The sequence below is a fragment of the Canis lupus genome, chromosome 2 (genome assembly GCF_048164855.1).
Source record: "Canis lupus baileyi chromosome 2, mCanLup2.hap1, whole genome shotgun sequence".
NCBI lineage: Eukaryota > Metazoa > Chordata > Mammalia > Carnivora > Canidae > Canis > Canis lupus.
Window position 1 is genome coordinate 62,381,086 of NC_132839.1, and position 22,233 is coordinate 62,403,318.

The 22,233-nt window shown below is 63.9% G+C and overlaps 1 protein-coding gene across 12 annotated transcripts in view; it reads right to left on the reverse strand.

The window, feature by feature from the left end:
- Positions 1 to 1,068: 1,068 nt before the first annotated feature.
- The window catches only part of DOK7 (docking protein 7), a 30,862-nt gene continuing 9,697 nt past the window's right edge, over positions 1,069 to 22,233 (reverse strand). For 3 of the 12 annotated variants that reach the window (XM_072803677.1, XM_072803660.1, XM_072803669.1), the window contains exons 4-7: positions 21,983 to 22,089; positions 12,940 to 13,174; positions 11,135 to 11,254; positions 8,189 to 10,119 (exon numbers count right to left, since the gene is read on the reverse strand). In XM_072803677.1, coding sequence (XP_072659778.1) covers positions 9,395 to 10,119; positions 11,135 to 11,254; positions 12,940 to 13,174; positions 21,983 to 22,089 — 1,187 coding nt within the window. In that variant the 3' untranslated portion in view covers positions 8,189 to 9,394. Of the gene's footprint in view, positions 1,921 to 2,162; positions 2,289 to 3,895; positions 3,932 to 5,795; positions 5,839 to 8,188; positions 10,120 to 11,134; positions 11,255 to 12,939; positions 13,175 to 21,982; positions 22,184 to 22,233 lie in introns of those variants that run through there. The other 9 variants (XM_072803739.1, XM_072803695.1, XM_072803685.1 and 6 more) reach the window with 9 other exon arrangements.

Sequence of the window (22,233 nt, forward strand, 5' to 3'; positions counted from 1 at the left end):
GGCCCTTGCATCCCACCCAGGACATTTGCCCTCATGGGCTCAGGGCTGGACCTGCTTCCTTCTGCCTCAACTCACAAGCTTCCCCAACAGGTGTCAGCTTAGAAGATAAGGCAAGGAAAAGGGCGCTGGTGTTCTGAAACCCATCAACCTGAGGGATCTCAGCTGAAGAGGAGAATATGAGGAACGTCAGTCACTTACACTACCCTCAGACTCGCTGGGTCCTTAGTGGATCAGGGATAGGGTGAAAGGGAGGGATATGGATGGATGGTGGATGGATGGTGGTTGGATGGTTGGTGGGTGGTGGATTGATGATGGATGATTGGCTGGATGGAGGATGAATGGAAGTTGAGTTATGGATGGCTTGATGGTGAGTGGATGGTGAATGGGTGATGGATGGATGGTGGATGGATGGAGATGGATGAATGGATGGATGACAGATGGTGGACGGCTGATAGATGGAGGATGGATAGAAGTTGGATGATGGATAGATAAGTGGATGATGGATAGTAGATGGATGATACATGGTGGATGGTAGTTGGATGGTGGATGGATGGATGGTAAATGGATGGATGGTGAGTGGATGGTGGATGAATGATGGGTAGTGAATGGTAGATGGATGGTGGATGGGTGGATGATGGATGGACGGGAGGGAGAAAGAGAGGGAAGAAGGGAAGGAGGTGCCTGAGTGGGCTATATTTGGAGACCCTGGCCAGGCAGAGCAGAGCCCCATCTCACATCTAAGACCAGGGTCAGAGGGCCTAGCCCGATGCTTCCCTTTCATGACAAGGGAGGAATGTCAGGAACCCGCACCACCAATTCTGGAAACTTCCCAGCACCCTTCCCTGTGGAGCCATGACCATTCCCTCCAGCTCACTGAGTCATGGAAATGGCACACAACTTCCCCCGGGCCACAGGCCCTGTTGGGAGGAAACATGGAAACCCCACGGCGACCCACCAAGGTGGGCATAACACGGCCCTGAGCACCTGCACCGTGTCAAGACAACAGAAGCAAGTCCATGGTCAGGAACAGCCCACGACAGACACAGCACAAGAGAAGGCACTTCATCCTTCAGAAAAATAATGTGCATGTTAAAAATAGAATATTAACAATTTTAAACTATTTACATAACTTAATGGGTCTTAAGAAGCAGTGCAGCCAGTAAACCCATGTGGGGGCCTTGCCGGCAGCCTGACAGGTCTGAAGGTGGAACAGTCCTGCCACCCCCAGGACTCGCTGGCAGCACGGTCCCCAGGCACAGGGCAGCGGTGACCCCGGACAGCTGGAGGCTGCTGCAGGGCAGAGGCAGGCAGGGTGGGACACTCGGCATAGGTGGGGCCTGGTCCGGCCTCGCTGTGCTTTGGGGATATGTGTTTTCCAAGGGCAGGCCTGTCATCAGTCAGGTGGCCACCGTCTCCAGGGACTGGGAGGGCCCCTTGCGGCCCAGAGCAGTGGAACCTGGTCTTCAATCCCCCCGGGGCCCCTGCAGCCCAGACGCCGCACCGGGGCAGGTGACGACCACAGGCTGCCTGACACCTGGACGCATGGCTCCTCCCGACGTGCTGGAGGTCCAGAGTGGCTTACTGAGGCCGAAGAAGGGTCGGGTCTGGCCCCCGTGGCCGGTGGGGCGGGGAAGGGTGAGGACCGGCTGTGGCCACCCTGCAGCCAGGAGGCCACCGGCCCGGAGCTCAGACCTCCGTGGGCGAGGCAGAGGACGGGCTCCCTGGTGCCCTCGGCTGCTGGCGACAGAAGCGAGGTCGTGGTCGTGGCGGGGCTGGGGGGTCCTCACCGCGGGGGCCCCTTCCTCCTCTGCTCCAGCTCGGGCAGCCGCTGCTCCCGGGTCTGTGCGTGCTGGGCCCCCACCCTGTGGGCTGCCTCGGTGGCCGCGATGTCGATCTGTGCGTAGCGGGAGGCCCCGGCCCCTGAAAGCAGCCCCGGTGAGCCGGCCGGCACCCCCACCCTCCTCCAGGGAGGCCCCTGGCCCCCGCCCCCGCAGAGCCTCGGGCTGGGAGAGGTGAGGGGATCCGGGACGCGAGCCTGGGGGTGGGGGGCAAGCTGGAAGGAAGGGGGCCCCGCCCCAGGGGGCACGGCTCAGCAAGAGCAGAGACTGGGGGGCCCGGGCCACCGGCGCCCGGAGGCAGCCCCCCCACCCATGGGGACCCACCTCGGATCCCGGCGCCGGCCCCCTGGAGCTCCAGGCCCAGGTACAGCAGCTGCGTTTTGGAGGAGGGGCTGACGGGGATGTTCAGGTAGGGGGGCGCCTCGCTGCTCGGTCTCCCGGGCCCCGGGGCTCCTGTGCCGAGAAGGGCAGTGCGGGTGGGCGACCCGGGGGACCCCCCCGCAGAGAGCTCCACCCCCCCGCCCCCACCCTCTGGTCCTGCCAACTGACCATCTCTGGCCCAGCACTGCCCACCCTGGGGTCCACCCGCCTTCCCCCCAACACCGCACCACCTTCTGCGCCCCTTCACCAGTGAGCTTCTAGAAACCCTGGGCCCCTCTCCCCCCACGCCCCTGTCTGCTGCCACAAGCTAATCCCTGCTGAGCTGCCCTCACGGATGCCCCAAGGCCTGCTGCCGTCAGCGACCCCACTGTTCCGTCTTCAGCCCCCCTGCCACCCACCCTCACCCTCTCGGTCCTCCTGGGTCATCCCCATGCCCACCCCAGCTCCGGGCTCCAGGGACCACCTCTAGACCCGCGAGTCTCCACAGGAAATCCCTTCCCCCAAGTGCAGGCCCTCCATGCACAGTGACACCTCCATGCACAGTGACACCTCCTCCAGGATGGCCCCAGGCACCTCGAGTCCTCCCCTGTTTCCTAGCAGCAGATTTCACTGTGCACCCCCTCCTGGGGTATATGGGAGGTGCAGCACCCAGGGCACCTGAAGACCTGGCCCGGGCTGGGCTCGGGGGGACTTCATAGTGGGCCGCCTGGCTGTGCACCTGACCACACTTCCCCACTGGCCCGAGAGCCCAGCACACCAAGGCCACAAGGAAGGAGCCCAGCCGTGGGGACCAAGGGTGACGTCCTGCTGGCTGTTCTCCAGAGGCTCCCCCACACCCCTGTCCTCAGGGTCCCCCAGGCACAGCCACATGAGGGTGGCCAGCTCTGCTGCTCAGAATAGATCAGGGATCAGATAGAGGGTTGAAGCTGCAGGGGACACCTGTCTCTGACCCCTTGCGCAGGGGTCGAGGGAGCCTAGCGCAGGGCCAGGACCTCAGGAGGCAGACCCTGTGTCCCTCAGGTCCCCGTCCCACCACAGGGCACCCACTGCCAGGGGGCGTCTCCTGAAGGTCCTCATGGTGCCTTCCCCCCTGTGCCCTTAGCTGCCGCAGCAAGGCCGGGGGTGCAGGGCACACTGTACTGCCTGCTTGCTCCCAGTGAGGGGGTGAAGGCCACAGAGCCCGCACCCCGGCCAGGGCCAGAGCCAGACCGTGGCCAAGTGGAGCCAGATCTCATGAACCAAAGCCAGTCACATGGTTCCTGCCCCTCCCAGCCTGGGGGCCCAGGAGACCCACCCCCCTCCTTACACGGTCCCTGCAGGGCAGGGCCCCCTCAGGATGCTGTGCCCACGTCCCTGACGTCAAAAACAGGACACTGATGCCCCGGGAAACTACTGTTCCCAAACATTCCTGCTGCTGACCCTGCAGGGAGACCCTCCGGCCAGTGCAGGGGTGTGGGGCTCCCAGGAGCGGCTCCGGACCCCGGCAGAGTCTGCACACAGGCAGCAGGAGTGCTCCAGGGGCACAGAGCCGGGGGTGCTCCCTGATGAGGAGGTGGCCCTGCTGCAGAGCGAGGGAGGGAGGTCCTCGAGGAGGGAGGCTGGAGGCTGCTGCTGGACACGGGGTGGGCAAGGCCGGATGCGTTGACCCCAGGGAACACGGGGAGGGCCCTCTGGACACTCAGCTTCCAGGCCAGGCTTGGGGCCCGGGCTGCCTGTTCGCGCACGGCCCTGGCCAGCCAAGGCCCGGCGCTGGGCTTCTCCGATTGGCAGCTCAGCGTGTCCTGTGCTCTCATCAAGCCAAGAACGGGCTGCTTTCCGCCTCTCAGCTGTGAGGCGAGGGGTTTCTGCAGATCTACCGCACCTGCAGCGCCCCGAATGCAGCCTAGGACAGGAAGGGGTGCAGCCTTGGCAGGCAGAGCAGGGCGAGGGCCCTCTCCCCACACCCTCCCCGGGCACGCCGTGTTCACCTGGGCTCTGCACACCCATCTGGACACCAACAGTGTGAGACTCTCCATCAAGCAGCCTGGAGGGGACCTGGGCACACAGAGGGGCAGACGCAGGCCCTCGCCCATGTACCCCGAGGTGATAGGCAGAAGCACCCAAGAGAGACACTTAGACCAGTGAGGCCAGGGGAAAATCCAAGCAGACTGCCTGGAGAAGGAGGCATGTGCCAAGGAATAGAGGACGAGAAAGAAGGAAGGGCAGAGGCAGAGGCCCGGGTGCAGCGGGGAGAGCCCTCAGGGGCTGAACCAGGACCTGAGGGGAGGCTAGGAAGGACGTCTGGAGCTGGTTCTAGGGCTGGAGCCACGTCTTGCCCAGTCCACAGCCGGCAGGGGAGGAGGAAGCAGGGGAGGGGCTCCCTCCTGGCCTCCATGTCTAAGCAGTGTTCGTGGGGGCAGATCCCCCTCACCCTCCTCCCTCCCGCTCCTTCAGGTAGAGCTGCTCCCAGCCTTGCTAGAAGCCGGAACAGAGCCGAGGACAGAGGAGCACAGCCTGACCTCTCCTGCCTTCCCGAGGCACCCCCGCCGTCACCAAGGCTCTGGCCGCACCACCCCAGGCCCAGTTCATCCCCGTCTCTGCCGGACTCAGGCCCCACTTCCCCAGACCCTGGCCTCAGTGGAAAGAGAGGGTCTGTATCCTCCAGTAGATCCTGACGCCTGGGCCCCCGTCCCCTCCTGTTCCTGGGGGCCCACCCGCTGTCTGGGTAAAAGACCTCCACAGGGCCCTAGGGGCAGCCAAGTGGACAGCAGGAGGAGGTGTCTGGGACCATCCGGGAGTGGGCGTCAGGGGATAGGTTGCCCTGGGGTGGAGCTCAGTGCCCCATCCTGACCCAGAGAACCCAAGAGCAGCTTGCTGGGGCTTTCCTGTGGACCCGGCCTGCCCTGCCCGCCCCCTCCTGCCCCCAGAGGTCCACTGCAGGTCAGCCTGCAGGTCTGGCCCCAACAGGTGTCATGTGTCTCGAGAAGGACAGAGGATCTGAGCTCCTTAGGGCCCCCAGTCCTAAGGCTAAGGCCCAGAGCTGACCCCTGAGCCTCCCTGACCCCTCCACCCTGCCTAAGGCCAACCTTCCCCAAACTTCAGCTTCCCTCAACCCTCCAGGCCCTCCCCTGGGCAGCAGCCAGCTTCTGCCCATCCTTCACCTTCTAACTGAGCTTGGAGACCTCAAGTCTTCCCCTCACTCCCTGCTCATCACCAGGACCCCTCAACCCTGTTCTCCATCACCTCAAGGATGGGGCTCCCCGCCGCAGGCCAAGGCTCCGAGGCAGCCTGGCCCTGCCCGCTCCATGCACACAGCCCTCCGGGCCAGCTGGCCATGCTTAGCCACCCTGTCCTCATCCTCCGGCTGGGCCTGCCCCGCCCCTGCCAGGGCTCCTTCCGGCTGCACTCTGTCCCCCGACCCCACGGCCACCCCTCCCCCGTCCATGTCACCTTCTGCCCATTGTCTCCATCATGGCCACTAACACCCGCTGCCCCATCTGCTGCAGAGCCTCTGGCTAGGCCATGACTGCAGTCACCATGCCCCTCACTCCCTTGTCCCGAGGCCACACGGGAGCTGGTCCCAAAGCTGGGGCCTACCTGAGTGTGTCATCAGAAGGCCGGGGGGTAAGGCAGCTGCTCCCTGGACCAAAGAGAACATGTGTCAACCTGTCCATCTGGACCCCATTCCCCTTGCCCCAGCCTGACCAGCAGGATACTAACCCAGCTGCACCCAGGTCACTGGGGGCCTGGCTGCCTCTGGCGGACCCCAGCCCAGACTCCTCATCTCCCAGGGGGCCCCGTACCCACGTGTCCCAGGACCCCCAGCTGGCAGCCCTGACCCTTGCTTGCCCTCTTCTGAGCCCTAGGCTAAGTCTGGGCCTCCAAGGTCTACTCAGGGCTGTGCAGAAGGGGGTGTGGCTGTCAGGTGCTCAGAGGTTGGAGCAGGTGCTCCCTGGGCCCTGCGGGCCCCGCCCCACCAGCACCTGTGGAGGTACCCACAGAGGCCATGAAGATGAGCCAGGACCCCCTGAACTGCACAACGGCCTCTTGGGGGGGCCTGATTAGAAGTGCAGAGGGGCCTGCAGGAGGAAGGGGCCATGGGGGCCTCAGAGCTGAGGACAGGATCTGATCAGGAGGGAGGGACAGTGGCCCGTGGCCAGCAGGTTCATTGTCACCTGGGCCTGGGCCTCCCACAGCCCTTGGGGGATGCCTCCCTACCCCCGCCCCCATCCCCATCCGGGCCCAGGGCAAGTGACTGAAGCGGATCCAGCATCCCCAGCAGTCTGGGGATCACAGGCTGGCGGTAGGGCCTTGTGAGGAGCTGGGAACTGGAATGGGGGTGTGGAAACCCCAACCCTGCCCTGGAGGCCTCTGCTTGATGCCCCAGACTCAAGACACAGCAGCCTGACCCAGGTCCTGGCCAGGCTCAAGGGACACACTGAGCTGGTCTAACCCATCACCTTCCTAAAGGAGCTCTTGTGCAGGCCCGGGACCTGGGCAGAGCGTGTCTGGCCCCCCAACCCCCTCACCCCCGACCTAAGGGCCCCCAGTCTGGTCACAGACCAGAGACCGGCTGCCCACCAGGAGCCCTCACACACAGGCCTCTGAGGTACTAGAGGAGGTCACCGTCTGCCCACGGGAGCCGCGGAGCAAGCGCCAAGGGCCCACGGCCCCACCACAGCCCGCACCTGCTTCCAGGGGCCGCTCCTGCGGGCACAGCATCAAAGCCAACGCTGAGCATGGGCAGGGTGCAGCTCAGCCCATTCCCCCTGCTGGGGGCCAGGACCCCAAACTCCAGGTCTGGGCCAGTGGGCTGCACACGCCCTGGAGAGACAAGGCAGCAGGACTCCCAGCATGGATCTGCCCACTCTGCTTGCGCCCAGCCCCACCAGGCAAGGCCCGGGCGCCCGGACAGCGAGGGGCCCTGGTAGGGGCAGACGCCACCCCACCTCACTCATGGCGCTAGCAGCTCGCAGCCTTATTACTTTTGCAGCCAGAGGCTGGGGTGCCTCAGGGGTGGAGGTGACAACAGTGGATCTAATGACCGCTGCTGTGAATAGACATCTACTGCCCACGCGCATCTATCACCTCATTGGACCCTCTCCATGTGCCCAGGGAGGTAGGCATCCTCGTCTACGCAGGAGGAAACAGAGGCTCAGAGAGGTGTAGAAACTTGCCTGAGGCCACCCAGCTGGCGTGGCGGGGTGCCGCTCAGCCCCCAAAGCCTGGCTTTCCTCACGCTACAGTTCACAGGCACCCCACCCAGAGCTCCCAACTCGGCCTCCACAGAGCTGGCCCCCCAGCAGGGTAAAATGGGAGTGATAGGGCAGGGCGGGGGCCCCTGGATGTGCAGGAGATGGGAGGTGGGATCCCTGGAGCTCGGCCACCCAAATGGGGAAGATGGAGGGGGGCTCCAGGCTCAGAGCCAGGACTCTCACTGGCCCAGAAAGCAGTGCCCACCCTCACTTGGACATGGGAAGCCACCTGCCTGAGCCCAAGTGGTCTCCAGTGAGCAGGGAACATGCCACACATGTGCACACACACACACACGTGTGCATCTGTGCAAATAGCATACACACGGACATCACACATGTGCGATGCACACACCACACACAAATGTATGCATATGCACAAATGCACATTCCTGTGCACGCACCACACATGCACACACGTGTACACACACCGTGCAGATGAATGCAGCATCTGTACACACTACGTACACACACACACAGGTCACACACCACGCACAGTGCACACACATGCAGCTGAATGCACACGTCACACGCGAATGCAAGTGCGCACGCACACACGCCCCATGGGCTGTCGGGAGCTGCCTCTCCTGCTTCAGGCCCCCAGTGCGTTCAGGCTCAAGGCAGGCTACTAGGCGAGGCCCCGTGCTGCCCCCTGAGACCCACAGGCTGGAGACAAAGGCCCCGCGGGGAGGGCCTGGCGGGAGGTGGGGAGGCTAGCAAATGGAAAAGGAGAAGATGGTAAGAAAAGAAAATTTTATTTCCAATCTAAGAATGTATTACAAACAGGTCCGATTTTAAAAATGTAAAAGAGCAACAAAGGTCTTTAGCCGACGGTAAAGGTACAAAGCAAAATATTTACAGGTGAGCCGTTGGCCCCCTGGATGGGGGCGGGTGCCAGACAGCGCAGGACGGCGCCAGCCCAGGTCCCGAGCCGCACGGGCACCGGCCCGCCTCTTGGGGTGCACGAAACTGCAGAACAATGTAGGAAACCAGGCAACGCAGCTGCACCCCATGCAGGCGAGCAGACAGGCCACGGAGGGCGCCGGAAGCAGCTCTACCCCGGGCGACCCACGTGCCTCCAAACGCAAATGGATGGGCCTTGGAGCCCCAGCCCCTCTGGTCCTGACCCCTAGCCTTGCAGCTCAGCCAGGAGGGTGGAGGGGGTGAGGCGCAGCTTCCAGAGTTTTCCCAGGGGCCTCCTGGTGTCACCACCTTGCTGCCTGCCCACCCCTGGCCCGGGAGCCTGCAGGTTGAGGAACAGGCTGGTGGGTGAGCAGTGGAGGTTCTTGAGTCATGAGACCCAGACCCCACAAGTCCCTGCGCCTCCTGAGCCTCAGTTTCCTCCCCTGTAAGACGGGCCACCCGTGGCGCTGCTTCACAGAGGTGTGCAGTGGACAGGTAAAGCTCGTCCTACACGCACCGTGCCACGCTCCTGTCCCGGGAATCTGGGTCTGCAGCTGCTGCAGAGGAAGCTAATTTTTAGCAGATGACCTGACTGTGCACCACGGAAGGGATGTATCTGAGAAGTAAGAATGGCCATCCAGCGGGTAGGCAGGGGAACTGGACGGGAGGTGGCTGCGGCCCGCGAGGGGCCTCCCAGCCCTGATCACCCCGAGGGCCTGGCTAAAGCCGGCTGGGACACAGCACCAGCCTGGGTCCCCTGCACCCCATCCTCAGGCTTTGGGACTGTACACGCCCCCAGCCTGCTCCACCCAGAGCTTCCCACTTTCCAGAAGGCACTTGAGCTGCAGGCTAGTCGCCCTCTCCAAGTCCTGGGGGCCCTCCCTGCAGGCTCCACTCCCCAGAGGGCAGCCTCTGGGACTGTCACCCCTCCCCCCAGGCCCTCCCCCCTGTGCCTCACCAACAGCACCGAGGGCACCCTTTCCCCTCCTGCCGGGAGGGACAGAACCCAACCCCCGCAGCAGCGAACCTGAGCTGTGGCTCTCAGGGAGGGGGGTTTACCTTGAGTCCTCCACAGGCCGGACAGGTGGAAAAGAAAGCTGGAGGAGGCCCTGCATGGGGGCTGCCTGCCTCCCAGGTCTCGACAGGGGCCTCGCTGCCCGGGCCCTCCGCCACCTGTCCCCGCCGCCTCGCGCCCAGGCAGCCGGAGGGACACCCCGCGGACATCTGGCCACCCGAGTCCCCGGCCCCACCATCGTCCAGGCTGCCCTGCACAGCCGAGGTCTGGTCCCCGGGGGCCTGGCGCAGGCTGCGCGGCGTGTCATAATGGTGCCGCAGGGCCGTGGGCACCTGGTACTCGGCTGTCCCCGGCGGGCAGGCGCACAGGCTGGGCTCGCACCCCCCGGCCGCAGGCGGCAGGCTGAGCAGGGAGCCGAACTCGTCGCCCGCGCGCCACACGTCCAGGCTGCTGCCGGCGCAGGAGGAGAAGCTGCCCGAGTACGAGGAGTGGCTGCCCGTGGCGATGCCGCTGTCCGATGAGCTCTGGCGGCCGACCTCCTGCAGCTGCCGAGGCCGCAGCGGCTTGGGGGGCGGCCTGGAGGTGCCCGGCACGGTCTCCGCAGAGGCCTGGGCGGCGGCCAGCCCTGGACCCTCCTGCGACGTGCTGGCCGAGGACGAGGAAGGCTCTGGCCATGCGGTGAGGCGGCCGCCGGCGCTGACATCCGAGTGGCTGGCCTCTGAGGAAGAGCTGGACAGGCTGCGGTCATCCCCTAGACAGAGCACAGGGCGGTCGGGGTGTTGACACTGCTCTGGGGGCTGGGGTGGGCTCAGGGAGGGCTGAGGGCGACATCGGCCGAGGGCCAGCACTCTCCAGGCCCCCATCGCCCCCTCCCCAGCACCCCCCCCCCCGCCCCCACCCAGAGGCTCCTGCACAAACCAGCTCACCCGGGTCAGGCCCCTCCTTGAATACCAATCTTTCACACACACACACACACACACACACACACACACACACACTGCACCACCACCACCACCACCACCACCACCACCACCCTCCCGCCCCCCGCCCTCTCTGGAACCCACGTCCTCCCGCTGCCCCCTTGGTCACTGCCCTCTGGGAATCAGAGGATCACGGCTCAGTGCCAAGAGGCTCCTTACTTCTGGGGACAGGCTCACAGTGCACCCCACCAGACTGGACTGGCAGCAGTAGAGAGGACAGACAGGCCCCACAGCATGGCTCCCCCCCACCCCCCGCCTGGCAGCAGCCCCTTCTGTCCAGTTCCCAGCAAACAGAGAGTCCTCGGGCTGCCGAGGAGGACCCTTTTGTCTGGGCACCAAGGGTAAAGCTGAAGCCCACAGGAGCCCACAGCCTTACCCAGGCCACAGGGCTACTGGGCAAGCAGAATTTGCACCCAGCTCTCCCAGCTCTCCCAGCTCTCTGGCAGCACCACTCATGATGTTTGTGGCATCATGAGTGAGGGGAAGAATGAGTGAGCAGAGAGGAGGAAGGAATGAATGAGTGAGTAGGAGGGAAGGAATGAAGGAGTGAGCAGGAGGGGAGGCATGACCAAAAAGCAGGAGCCTGGCTCAGGCCCCATAGCGGTGGCCCCTCCCCACAGCAGCAAGGCAGCCCACCTACCTCCTCCTCCCCCTCCTCCCCCACCGTCCCTCCTCCCCTCCTCCCTCTCCTCTCCCTCCTACCCTCTCTCTCTCCTCCCCCACTGCACCCTCCTCCCCCACCTCCCCTACCTCCCCCACCTCCCCCACCTCCCCCACCTCCCCTACCTCCGCTACCCAGACGACCGGCGTGCGACAGGAGGCTGAGCCGCTTCTCCAGCCTCAGGGCCTCCAGGGCCTCCTGGGCCACACGTTCCTCTGCAGCGGCAGGACCCCCGGGGCTCGGGTCTGCAGCAGAGAGGAGAGTCAGGAGACGTGGCCTCCTTGCTCCCACCCAGGGCCCTCGGCCGCGGGCGCCACCCAGGTGTCACAGTGAGTGAGTCCAGCACCACCAGGGCCACACATGTGCTGGGGGTTGGGGCTCACGGCCATGGCAGGGCCCCGGGTGACGCCCTCCCCTGCAAGTCCCAGCTCCTCCCCAGCCACGGGGCACCAGTCTCAGGGCACCTGCCCCCTCCAGATCCCCCAACCAGCAGCCCATATCTGGTGCCCCAAAGCCAGCAGGTGTTGCCCACGGTGGGGACGCTGGCATTGGATGGACTCTCTGAGCCCCTTGTCCACATCTACAAAGTGGGGGTGTGGAGAGAGTGCATCTCAGTCAGGGCAGGACCAGGACGGGGGCGCGCAGGGTTGTGCTTAGGGCGGAGCGGACGTCGGAACTCTCATCTCTCCCCTCCTGACTGTCTCCCCGTGGGTCCAGCTGAGCAGGTGTGAGCGCAGGGGCACCCCAGAAAGCCCGGGGTGTGAGGCTGCTGACCCAGGAGAGGCCACCTCGCAGGAGAGCCCGATCATCACAGGGCCTAGACCCAATGCCACCCAGAGCCCCACCAGCCTGTCCACACCCTGCCTTCACGCTTGTCCCACTGTCCTGTCCACACCCTGCCGTCCGCACGGACCGGTGGCTGCCAGGCAGGAGGGCGCCAGCAGAGGGCGCCACCGCACCACCCAGCAGAGCCCAGCTGGAGAAGAATGGGCCACAGGAGCCACCTCCTCAGTCCCCAGCCCGCCCCCAACCCGTCCCCCCAGGGCCCATGTGGGGTGTGGAGGTGGGGTGAGGGATCTGCTGAGCAACGGTGGACCCAGTCCTTCCCAGGGGCCCTGAACGACCCGCCCCCTGGCTGTGGCACCCGTGCAAGGAGACCACAGACGCGAGCTCACTGACCACTTGCCACGTCTCCCACCTGGACAATGTGACAAGCACCACCTCCCTGGGCTGCGGGGAGTACCAGCGATCCTGGGTACCACGCACCCGGTGAGCCTCTAAGGAGGCTGTGGGGACAAGAACCAGCCTCTGTCCCTCCTGGGCTGTCCCTGAGGGGCCAGGACCTCTGGGATCCCGCCCTGCTGGGGCCCCACAGTGCCCAGGATCTCGGGGGTCCCGCCCTGCTGGGGACCCACAGTGCCCGGGGTAGCGTGGCCCCTCCGGCGTCCGGCTCTGTCCTGCCCAGGGCTCTTGGAGAATGCGCCCCAGCCACAACCAGGGAGTGGGGGCAAGATGAGGGGAGCTCAGTGCAGCCTCACACCCACCACCAGTGAGACCCCACCCGCCACCCACCACCTGCCACCCACCAGGCAAGCGCACAAGGCAGCTTCCAGCCAAAACACAAACTCCACCTGGGACCCGGCTGGCTCTGGCCCCAGCCCACAGTCCCAGCCTCGTGGGGCAAGACCCCACACCAGTCCAGCTCAGAAGGTCTCCGTGGGCCCCACTCGGGGTCTCTGGCCTCCTGGGGCCCCACCTGGTACAGCCAGAGTGTGTGGGTCCCAGGAGCTGTGACCCCATGGAGGAAGGGCGAGGACGGCGTGTGCTGTCCCCTCGGGAGCCCGGCGGCCGATCCCTCCCCATGGGCAGCCTGGCTGACCCATCAGTGGCCCCCCGGCCCCTCCCCGGCAGGCCACACTCCCACACGCACCTGGGAGAACCGGCCGCAGCCCGAAGGGGCCCTTGGTCGGGGAGATGCCGCGGACAATGCAGTCGAACAGGAAGCTGATCTGCTCTCCCTCGGCCGAGGACAGGAAGAAGACTCCGGCCCCTGCAGAGGGAGGCCAGACCCCGTGTCGGCCCGGCCCCAGCATCCACGGGGCGGGACCGCTGCAGAATGGGCCCAGGGGCCACCAGATGGAGAACGCGGGAACCCGGAGCGAACCCTGCACACGCGGGGGTGGGGTGGCGTGAGTGTCCCCTGAACGCCCGGGAGGAGCCTGTGCCTGGCCTGGGGAAAACCCCACTCTGTCCTTCAGGCCCACACAACTTGTCGCAGCAGCGTGCGCACACGTCTGGCCATCGGGCCTGTGCGCACCAGCCCACCCAGGCAAGCTTGCTGTGCGCCAGGCCGGCTGGGAGGAGGCGTCCCACCCTGCTGGCCCTCGGTCCTCTCCGTGGGCCTCCACTGGCCAGGACGAGGAGCCGGGGTGCCTCAGGAGGACGCGGCCCCAGGAGGAGGCCGGGAGGGGGTTCCAGCTCTCTCACATGCCCAGGCTCATCAGAAGCAAGGAGCAGGTCCCCTAGCGTGAGGTTCGCCTGCCAGGAAGCAGCCAGGGGGGCCTGGGTCTCAGCAGGTGCCCCCCGACCCGGTCTCCTGGCTCGGGGCTGCTCCGAGGGCGAGTGTGTGTGTGAGGTGGGCCTGCCCCCCACAGGAGGTGGCCGCGGGCTGCAGCCAGTGATGCATAGTGCCCACCTCACAGACCCCCTTCCGGGACCTGTTTTCGGGTGGGAATCGTGCCCAGAGGCCCTGGGCCAGCAGAGGGCAGGCCTCGTGAGTCAGCACAGCCCGGGGGTGGAGGGGGGAGGCCTCCTGCTGGGCCGGAGCCCCGCCAGGGTGAATGAAATCCCGCACCACCGCCCAGTGAATGGGGACACCGGGCCACGTGGGGCTGCATGCTCGGCTGGCGTCACCACACAAGAATGCCTGCGAGCCCTGCCTCGTCCGTTGCCCAAAGAAAGGCACGCTGGCTCCCGAAGGGCAGGTCCCGGGGCGGCCCTGCAGGCGGAAGGGGCTGCAGGGGGAAGGCTTCCCAGTTACACCTCTGTCACCCGCCAAGGCCACAGTGGCTCTCCTGGGGTTCTCGGGGGGTGCAGCACCCTGCCCTCTGATCCACCCACTCAAGGCCCCCCGAGGGTGTCCGCACCTGCTTAGAGACCCCAGAGGGGGCCGAGAGGGACAGCAGCCCAGCCGGTGGGCCGCCCGGGCATACCCCAGAGCCTCCGCTGCACGGATGGGCTGGGAGCTGCTGCCCTGCGGTGGCGGTGGCGGTGGCGGTGGCGGTGGCGGTGGCGGGAGGGCAGGGGAGGAGAGGGCCGCTCCCCGCCGCCCCGCCCCAGCAGCCGCGCCAGCTCGCACAAAGGGCCGGGCCTCTAATCCCGAGCTTACAGTCAGCTGGCAGCGGCCGCGGCACAACCAGTCCCCCGACTATAAAAAACCACATTACGAAGCAAGGGGAGCCGACAGCATTCCACCAGGCGTCTGCTGGGCGTCATGCTCCCCAAGACGCAGCCGGCAAGGCCTGGGAGCATGGCTGCCGCCCCCATGCAGACCCGCGAGCTAACCACAGAGGTTCCCTGGGGACGGGTGGCCCGAGCCCCCACGTGAAGCCTCCAAGACACAGCTCGCTGACCACTGGCCGGCCCTCTGTGGGCTTCCCTCCTGCACCCCAGCCTTTGGGGACACTGGGAGCTCCCTAAGTGGGGGCAGCTCACCCAAGCTCTCCACCCAGGAGGCCACCACTGGTAATGTCACCTCAGCTGTCCAGACTCCACGCACCTAACATCACTATTCCCAGCCCCTGACCCCTGATGGTTCATTTGGTGCTGCTAGGAGGGAGCACCTCCTCTGAGATGTACCCTGTGATCCTTTACTCTGCATGTCCCTTAAGTGGATGCTGTCCTGGCTGCCAGGCCGGAGTCTTATAGGCAGACCACTTCTGAGGCATCCTGGCCCCAGTGCCTCAGCCAGGGCCGGGGGCCCGGGGGACCCAGGCACTCAGTGTGGTAGAAAGAGGGAAGCAGAGACAAGCGGGCCTTCCCCTAAGAGAGTGTTCTTTGAATCTGTTTGCTTGCCTGTTTGCAGGGCCGGAGGAACTAGAGCCTGGCCCACTTTGCCACAAGCTCACCTCCTTCCATCCTGGTCCATAAAGCCCCACCCTGGGGCAGGATCCGTGCCAGAGGCCATCCTCCAGGCCACCCACCCACACCACTGACTGAGTGACGCGTCCACCACATTCAGCAAGGACGAGCCATCCCCGCCCAAATCCCCGACCCACAGAACCATAAGCAGTGAAACAGCCGCCAAGTGCTGCGCGATCATGACATGGGGAGACAGGGATACAGAGGAGCGAAAGTCTGCTGAGCAGGAAGCCAGCGGCTGCTGGGGTGACAGCCACCTTTTGCTTAGGGTAGATGCTGTGGGTTCCCGGGAGCTGCAGGCAAAACTCATGGGCTTTATAAATGCAGTTAGTCCCTAGGACAGCATCTCCAGCACAAAGGCCGATGCACCCCACGGAAAGAGTCCCCAGCCCTGAGAAAGAAGCACTTTCCATCCACACGTTCCATGCACCCAGTTCCTTGGGTAGATTCCTGTTGCAAGTTAATCCTGGTAACCACCAGCGTCCTGAGCTCTGCCAATGCTCAGTGTCCCAGCTCCGTGGAGACTGAGACCGGATGGTGAAGTCCTAGTGGGGACCGAGCGCCTGCAAGCATCTGGAGAAGGTTCTAGAAAGCTCTGTCCAGGCAGCACCAACCTGGCTGGTGCTGGACTTTCACTCAGAATGCAACTGACCCGGGCCCCTGGGGTATCATTTTGCACAGGGCTTCCTAACGGAGCCAAACATCGACCAACTGGAACTTCATTACTCTCTGCCCTTAGTTTTCAAGAAAGGACCGACATTCAAGGAAACAAGTTCATTCGAAATCAAGTTTTAAATTTCACCCGATCATCTCTCCCACCAGGAGGACTGACTGAAGACCAAACAGCAGGATGCAACAGGTGTCAGCGAGGACATGGGGAGAGAGGAGGGCCAGGACATGGGGAAACCAGAACTGAGTGGTTCTCAGGGTGCGCTGCTGGGGGGCCACCGAGGAAAACAGCGCGGAGGGTCCCCTAGAACTCACAAGTAGAGTCACCCGACGACCCAGAGACTCCAGACCTGGGTGGGGGCGGACAGATACCATGTGACCCCACCTCTGTGAGGCCCGCAGAGGCGTCAGATCCTAAATACAGAAGGTAGGCAGTGGGGGTCAGGGGCCGGGGGTCAGGAGGGTTGTGTTTGCTGGGGACCGAGGGTGGGGACGGCTGCAGGACACTGAATGCGCTTCAGGCCTCTGAGCTGTACTCTCAACAACGAGTAAAAAGCAGATTCTCTGCCTCATATATTTTGCCACCGTAGACACAAACAAAGCACCCTCTCGCAGGCACCACCACACGAAGCAGCCTGCACTGCAGCCTTGCAGCCGCCACCCCTCCGTGCCCGGAACATGCCCCAATCTCTGTGACACCACCCCCTGTACACACACACACACGTGTGCACACACAAACACACGGTGGCTGGCATGCCGTCATGTCTGGACCGTCCCTTGAGGCCACACTGCCCATTCCCCAGGGGCAGGGGGACACGGAGCCTTCCCCTTGGGCCTTCCTGCCTGGGAGGAAACAGAGCAGAGCAAAGCCCCCTAAGGAGGAAGCCCGGGCGCTGCTGACAGCCGGTCCCATCCCCACTTCACCTGGTGCTGGGCTGGCCCTGGGCTGGCTGGCGGTGCAGTGGAACACGGAGTGCCAGATCCCAGAGAAGTCACCAGTGGCTCTGCGCCTCGCCTTCCCCATCTGCAAAATGGGGCTGGTGCCCGTACCTCATGGTTGGTGTGAAGACAGGGGAGCACAGAGAACTTCAAGCGTGGGACCCCTGCGGTTACTGCTCTCCACGCTCTCCCTGCCCAGCCTACGCTCTCCCACCATGTGACCTCCGTGTCCAGTTCGTCATCCTGGACACTCAGGGCACCCAGGACCAGCCTGGGAGGCCAGCCCCTAGTGAGTGACAAGGGATTGACGGATTCCAGGCTCACTCCCACCTCCAGAGTGGAAGATTCCCAGCAGAGGGGTGGAATGGACCCCAAACCACCTGAAATGTGACTAGTGGTCTAGACCCAGAGGGCAGACTTGATCTCCTTGTAGGAAACTGAAACCACCCCCATCAAATGACCCCAGTTCATAAATGTCCCTGAACATGCTGCCAAGTGGAGGGGATCCCGGGCCTTTGCTGTTCCCCACCCCACCCAGGATGCCTCCCCATGGGCAAAGCACTGGAGCAGGCCCGGCCCAGGGCAGGGGCTCCATCCTCCTGGGACCCTCACCCCAGCAAGCACTCTTCCTTCTCCCGCCCACCCTAGGCTGGTCCTCCCTCTCTCCCCATTTCAACCACCACCTAGTTAACATTCCTGCAATTCCCAGTGACCCCCCTCTCACACATGCTGCTGACTCAGCCTCAGGCCACATCCAGAGCTTTCTCACGGCTGCCTTCATGCCCCCCACCTCAATCCCCATGGGCATCTAGGGCCGAAGTCATCACCCTGAACACAGATCTGCTGGTGGCACTGTGCTGCTCAGGCTCCCTGCTACTCTGGGAAGACAGAGCATACTCTGGTCTGCATACTGGGCTTCCTCCTCCTGCAACCTCGCCTCTGCCACCACCTCCTAACGGGGTTCCTGCACACGCCATGCAGGTCACGCATCTGTGCTGGGGTCAGAGACCAGGGCTTCGGTCAGCTCTGTCAAGACCACCCAGCATTCAGACCACAAAGTCCAAAAGAGGCACCAGAGGACTTGTCAGAGGTGGATGATGCAAGTGTTTTAAAGGCGCAGCAAGAGGGGTACCTGGGGGGCTCAGTGGGTGAAGCATCTGCCTTCGGCTCACTTCTACGGCTTCCTGGATCCTGGGATGGAGGCCCACATCGGGCTCCCTGCTCAGTGAGGAGTCTGCTTCTCCCTCCCCTCTGACCTCCCCCTATTCATGTACACACAGTCACTCTCTCTTTCACTCAAAAAAATAAATAGATATAGATAGATACGCAGCAAGAGTTCCTCCTAGCTTATGGCGTCATCCTTTACTCACTTAAAAAAAGTCATTTAAAAAGGCCCACCATGGACAGCCTGATGGTTCAGCAGTTTAGCGCCACCTTACGCCCAGGGTGTGATCCTGGTGACCTGGGATCGAGTCCCGTTGGGCTCCCTGCATGAAGCCTGCTTCTCCCTCTGCCTGTGTCTCTGCCTCTCTCTCTCTCTCTCTCTGTCTCTCATGAATAAATAAATAAAATCTTTTTAAAAAAATGCCCACCATGTCCCACGAGGCTGAAGTGATGGACTGCACCCAGAGGAACCGGGCACTAGTGGAGGAGGGGCCAGCACAGATGGCCGGCACATACAACGAAGGGGGTACATTTTTGACAGCCACTGTCCATGACACTCCTCTGCCACAGGCTTGGGGACCTTTCCACCACCTGCTGAATTCCTCAGCATGCCAGGACCCTGACCTCTTACAAATGCAACTAGCTCATGTAAACAGGGAAATGCCCTTGAAATGACCTTGACAGGAGGACCAGCCAATGCAAGGGACGGAGATCTTCTCTGGGCCCCGTCTTAGAAACTTCCATTCACCCTTAGGCCCAGCTTGCATGCCCCTCCCCAAAGCCTGCCCTCCCGGGGCTCTGGGCGGGGACTGCTTCTCCCATTCTCTGTTGGTGCCCCAAATCCCTAACCACACACAGTGGGCCACCACCGACCCAGAGACAGAGGATCAGGCCACGCTGGGAGACCCTGGACTCCCACCCAGCAAGCCTACTCCCATCTGACACTGAGCAGGCCATTGTCCACATGGAGGCCACAGAGAGAAATGCCTATCTGGGAGGGACCCAGATCTACCCCAGGCCCCCACATACCTGGCCAGGCCCTGAGAGGACTTCAGCCACACACAACCCTGGTCATACCCACCCTGATGCCACTCCCACACCTACCAGGGCCATGACCCCTCTGCTTTGCCCTCCCGGGTCCTAACCCCATCTCCACACCTTCTAGGCACCCTCTTTACACTCAGGGTGGGCAAAGGCAGCCAGGGATCATCTCCTGCTCTCAGGAGAGCTGTCTGTGGCCAAGAACCAAGGGTGTGTGGTTCTGAGGGGCACAGGGGTCAGGCTGGGACTGTGCCAGGGGAGGGAGGGGATGCTGATTCTTTATGCCCCAGACCTGCCAGGGCCTTCTGATGATCCCAGCCCAGCTCTCTGTCCTCCAGATGAAATGTGCCCAGGGCCACAGGCCCATCATGATCCAAATTCTAAAACCTTCACAGTCAAGGTGACCCACGTCATGGGCTAAATGGTGGTCCCCAAAGGATAGGTCACATCCCAAACCTGTAACTGTGACCTTATTTGAAACAATGGTCTTTAACCAAGTGAAATGAGATGAGGTGATCCTGGATTATCTGCGGGTCCTAAATCCCACAGAGTCGGAAGAGAAGTCACAGGGAGATGGTCTGTGACAGCAGAGGGCAGGCTGGAGTGGGCAGCCACAAGGCCAGGGCCATCTGGAGCCACCAGGGGCCAGAAAAGGCGGGAAGGGGCCTCCTTGGAGGAGCACAGCCCGGCCCACACCTTGATTGGGGATGCACTGGGAAGGAATTGTTTTTATTGTTCTGAGGCCTCAATTTGGGGGAATTTGCTACAGCAGCCCCAAGACCCTGACTCACGTGCCTGCGGGGATGCCCAGGGCCTGACCCCCCGGTGGTCCGACCACATGTGCAGGGGTGCACGGTCCCTCCACCCCAGCCCTGTATCATGTGGCAGAGCACCCCGCACCCCTCCCCGTGAGAGCCTAAAACCCAGCTTCTGCCGGCAGAGCCCTGGCAAACTTGTCCCTGGAGAACAGAGCCCAGCGGGACCCGCCGTGGGGCCACCCAGAGGATCTTCCACGGCGGCCTCTGGGGCGCACAGGGAGCAGCTGGGAGACTGAATCCCAGGGCGCCTGCACCCCTGGGCCCGGCCGGCCCAGCTAGCACGGGAGCAGCACCCAGCCGGCCCCACAAGGGCTCCCTGGGGCTGCCGGGCCTCCCGGAGCCACGGCCCGATGGCCGCAGCGTCTGCAGGAAGGAAGGAGCCCACCCACGCCGGCTCGGGATCATGAACTCCGAGGTCCTCTTACATTACAACCGGCAAATATAAGGTGTCTCCGAGGAAACGGGTCCTCCTGACTGGCCTCCCTCAGGGCACAGCCGGTGCCACCCCCAGGAGGTCTGCACCCGTCTTCAGGTGGCCGCAAACAGTGCTCCCCCTGCCCGGGCCCCCACGTGGGGGGATCTGGGGGGGGAGGGCTGCCCCAGACCCAGTGCACCGTGGCCCAGCTCCGACTGTGCACATGGCTGGGTGCCCTGCCCCCTCCACTGTTCTGGACCGCAGACTGCTGCCACCTTGAATGTTCCAGAACAAGGTGCCCCAAGGCCACATCCCGCGGGGTGGGCGGAGGGGGAACTCCAGCTGGTGCCTCACCCACCCCTCCACCTAGCCCAGAGCAAGCACCCCAGCAGCTGTGCTTAGGCTCCCACTCGAACACCCCGGGGCCTGGCTGTGCCCCCCCAAGGCTCCGGGGCTCCCACCCCACAAGCCCGCTGCACCCCACCCCATCTGCCTGCCTTTGCTTCTTCAAACACCCTCCCCCAAGCCCAAGCCGAGGACCCAGCCCATCAAAATTCAGCCGGCTCCAGAGGTCTTGCTGCCTTGAGCAGGAATTCAAACCTCACTGCTCACTCTTTGCATCTTCATAGCTAATGACTTATGTCCTCGGAGGCAGGGCCCTGGGCTGCCCCCCAAGGCTGACCGGCTGGCACCCTGCCCATCCTTGGCAGAACAAGGGGCCAAGCCAGCCAGCACGAGCATGTGCTCAAGCGCAGAGAGACCCAGTCAGGGCCAAGGTCCCAGAGCCCTGTCGGCGCCCTCCCAAACCTGGCCGCCTCGAGCACGTGCCAGACTCTGTGATAAGCCCCTGCCACCGTCCTCTTCCCGGGAGACTGTCGGTCAGGGGATCAACGACCTTACGTGGAGGGGGCCATGACCCCCATCTGGTGAGGGTCCCAGGCTGAACTGAGATGGGGGTTCACGGCTCCCACTCAGGTCACCCTGGCCATGGGACAGGTCATCGGGAGGCCACTGGACCTCACTGCCAGCCCTGGGCAGCAGCAGAGATGGGCACGGGCCCTTCTGGGGAAAGAACAGAGGGTTCGTGCCCTTAAGCTGCCACAGGCCCAGACGTGTGCACACCCCCATGCCTGGAGAGCAGTGGGCAGGGGCGCTGGCACACCCCTGTTCCCGCAGTGGCCTGAGCTCTGCGTTCCAGGGACGGGCCGTGCCTCTGCTGCCCTGCTCCCCCTGGGGCTCAGCTCGCCAGCACCCTTCCTCCCCTGCACGCCTCACCTGGGCGTCCCCACGGCCCTCAGACCCCCCCTCCCAGAGCCTGGGGGGCCCAGCACTCAGCCTTCATCTGCAGCCTCGGGGCAGCTCCCCGCCTGTCCTGAGGCTGGTGTGGGAGCTCAAGGACCCCACAAGCTGGTGCACTCATGAGGGATCCTTGGTCTATGCACATTGCACATCCTTTCCCCTTTTTTCCTTTCTCATTAAATCCTACCATTAGTGGCTCTGAGGCTCTGTGATCAGACACAAGACCCTGCATGGGGTCAGGCAGGCCTCGCTCCGGGGGTCCGGGCACCCCACGTGTGGGCTGCGTGCTCCTCCTCCCACCCTTGGAGGCCAGGGCCAGACAGAGGCAGCCGGAGGTCTGGGCTCAGCTGAGCGTGGGGTCTTGGGAGACACAACCCTTCCCCGCCACGCTCCCCAGATGCCCGAGAAGCTCCAAGGTGTGGGTCTGGGGGGAAGCCAAGCCCAGGAGCAGCCTGAGGTCCGGGGCACCCATGGCCCCACATACTTACAGTACCCACACCTGGTCCCGCCTTCAAAGATGAATCCATTGGGCACAGCCCCATAGCGCCGGAGGTCGGACAGCTTCCACTGCCCCATGACAGCTGGAGGGATGTCCCTGGCCACGACAAGGACATCGTTGCAGAGGTGAAGCGTGGCAGGGCCGCTTTCCAGTTTGGTGCCAGGCGCCACTGTCACGTGGAACCTGTGCACTGAGGGCAGGGGTGGGGTGAGAGGGCATCACCAGGAGCAGAGGCCCCAG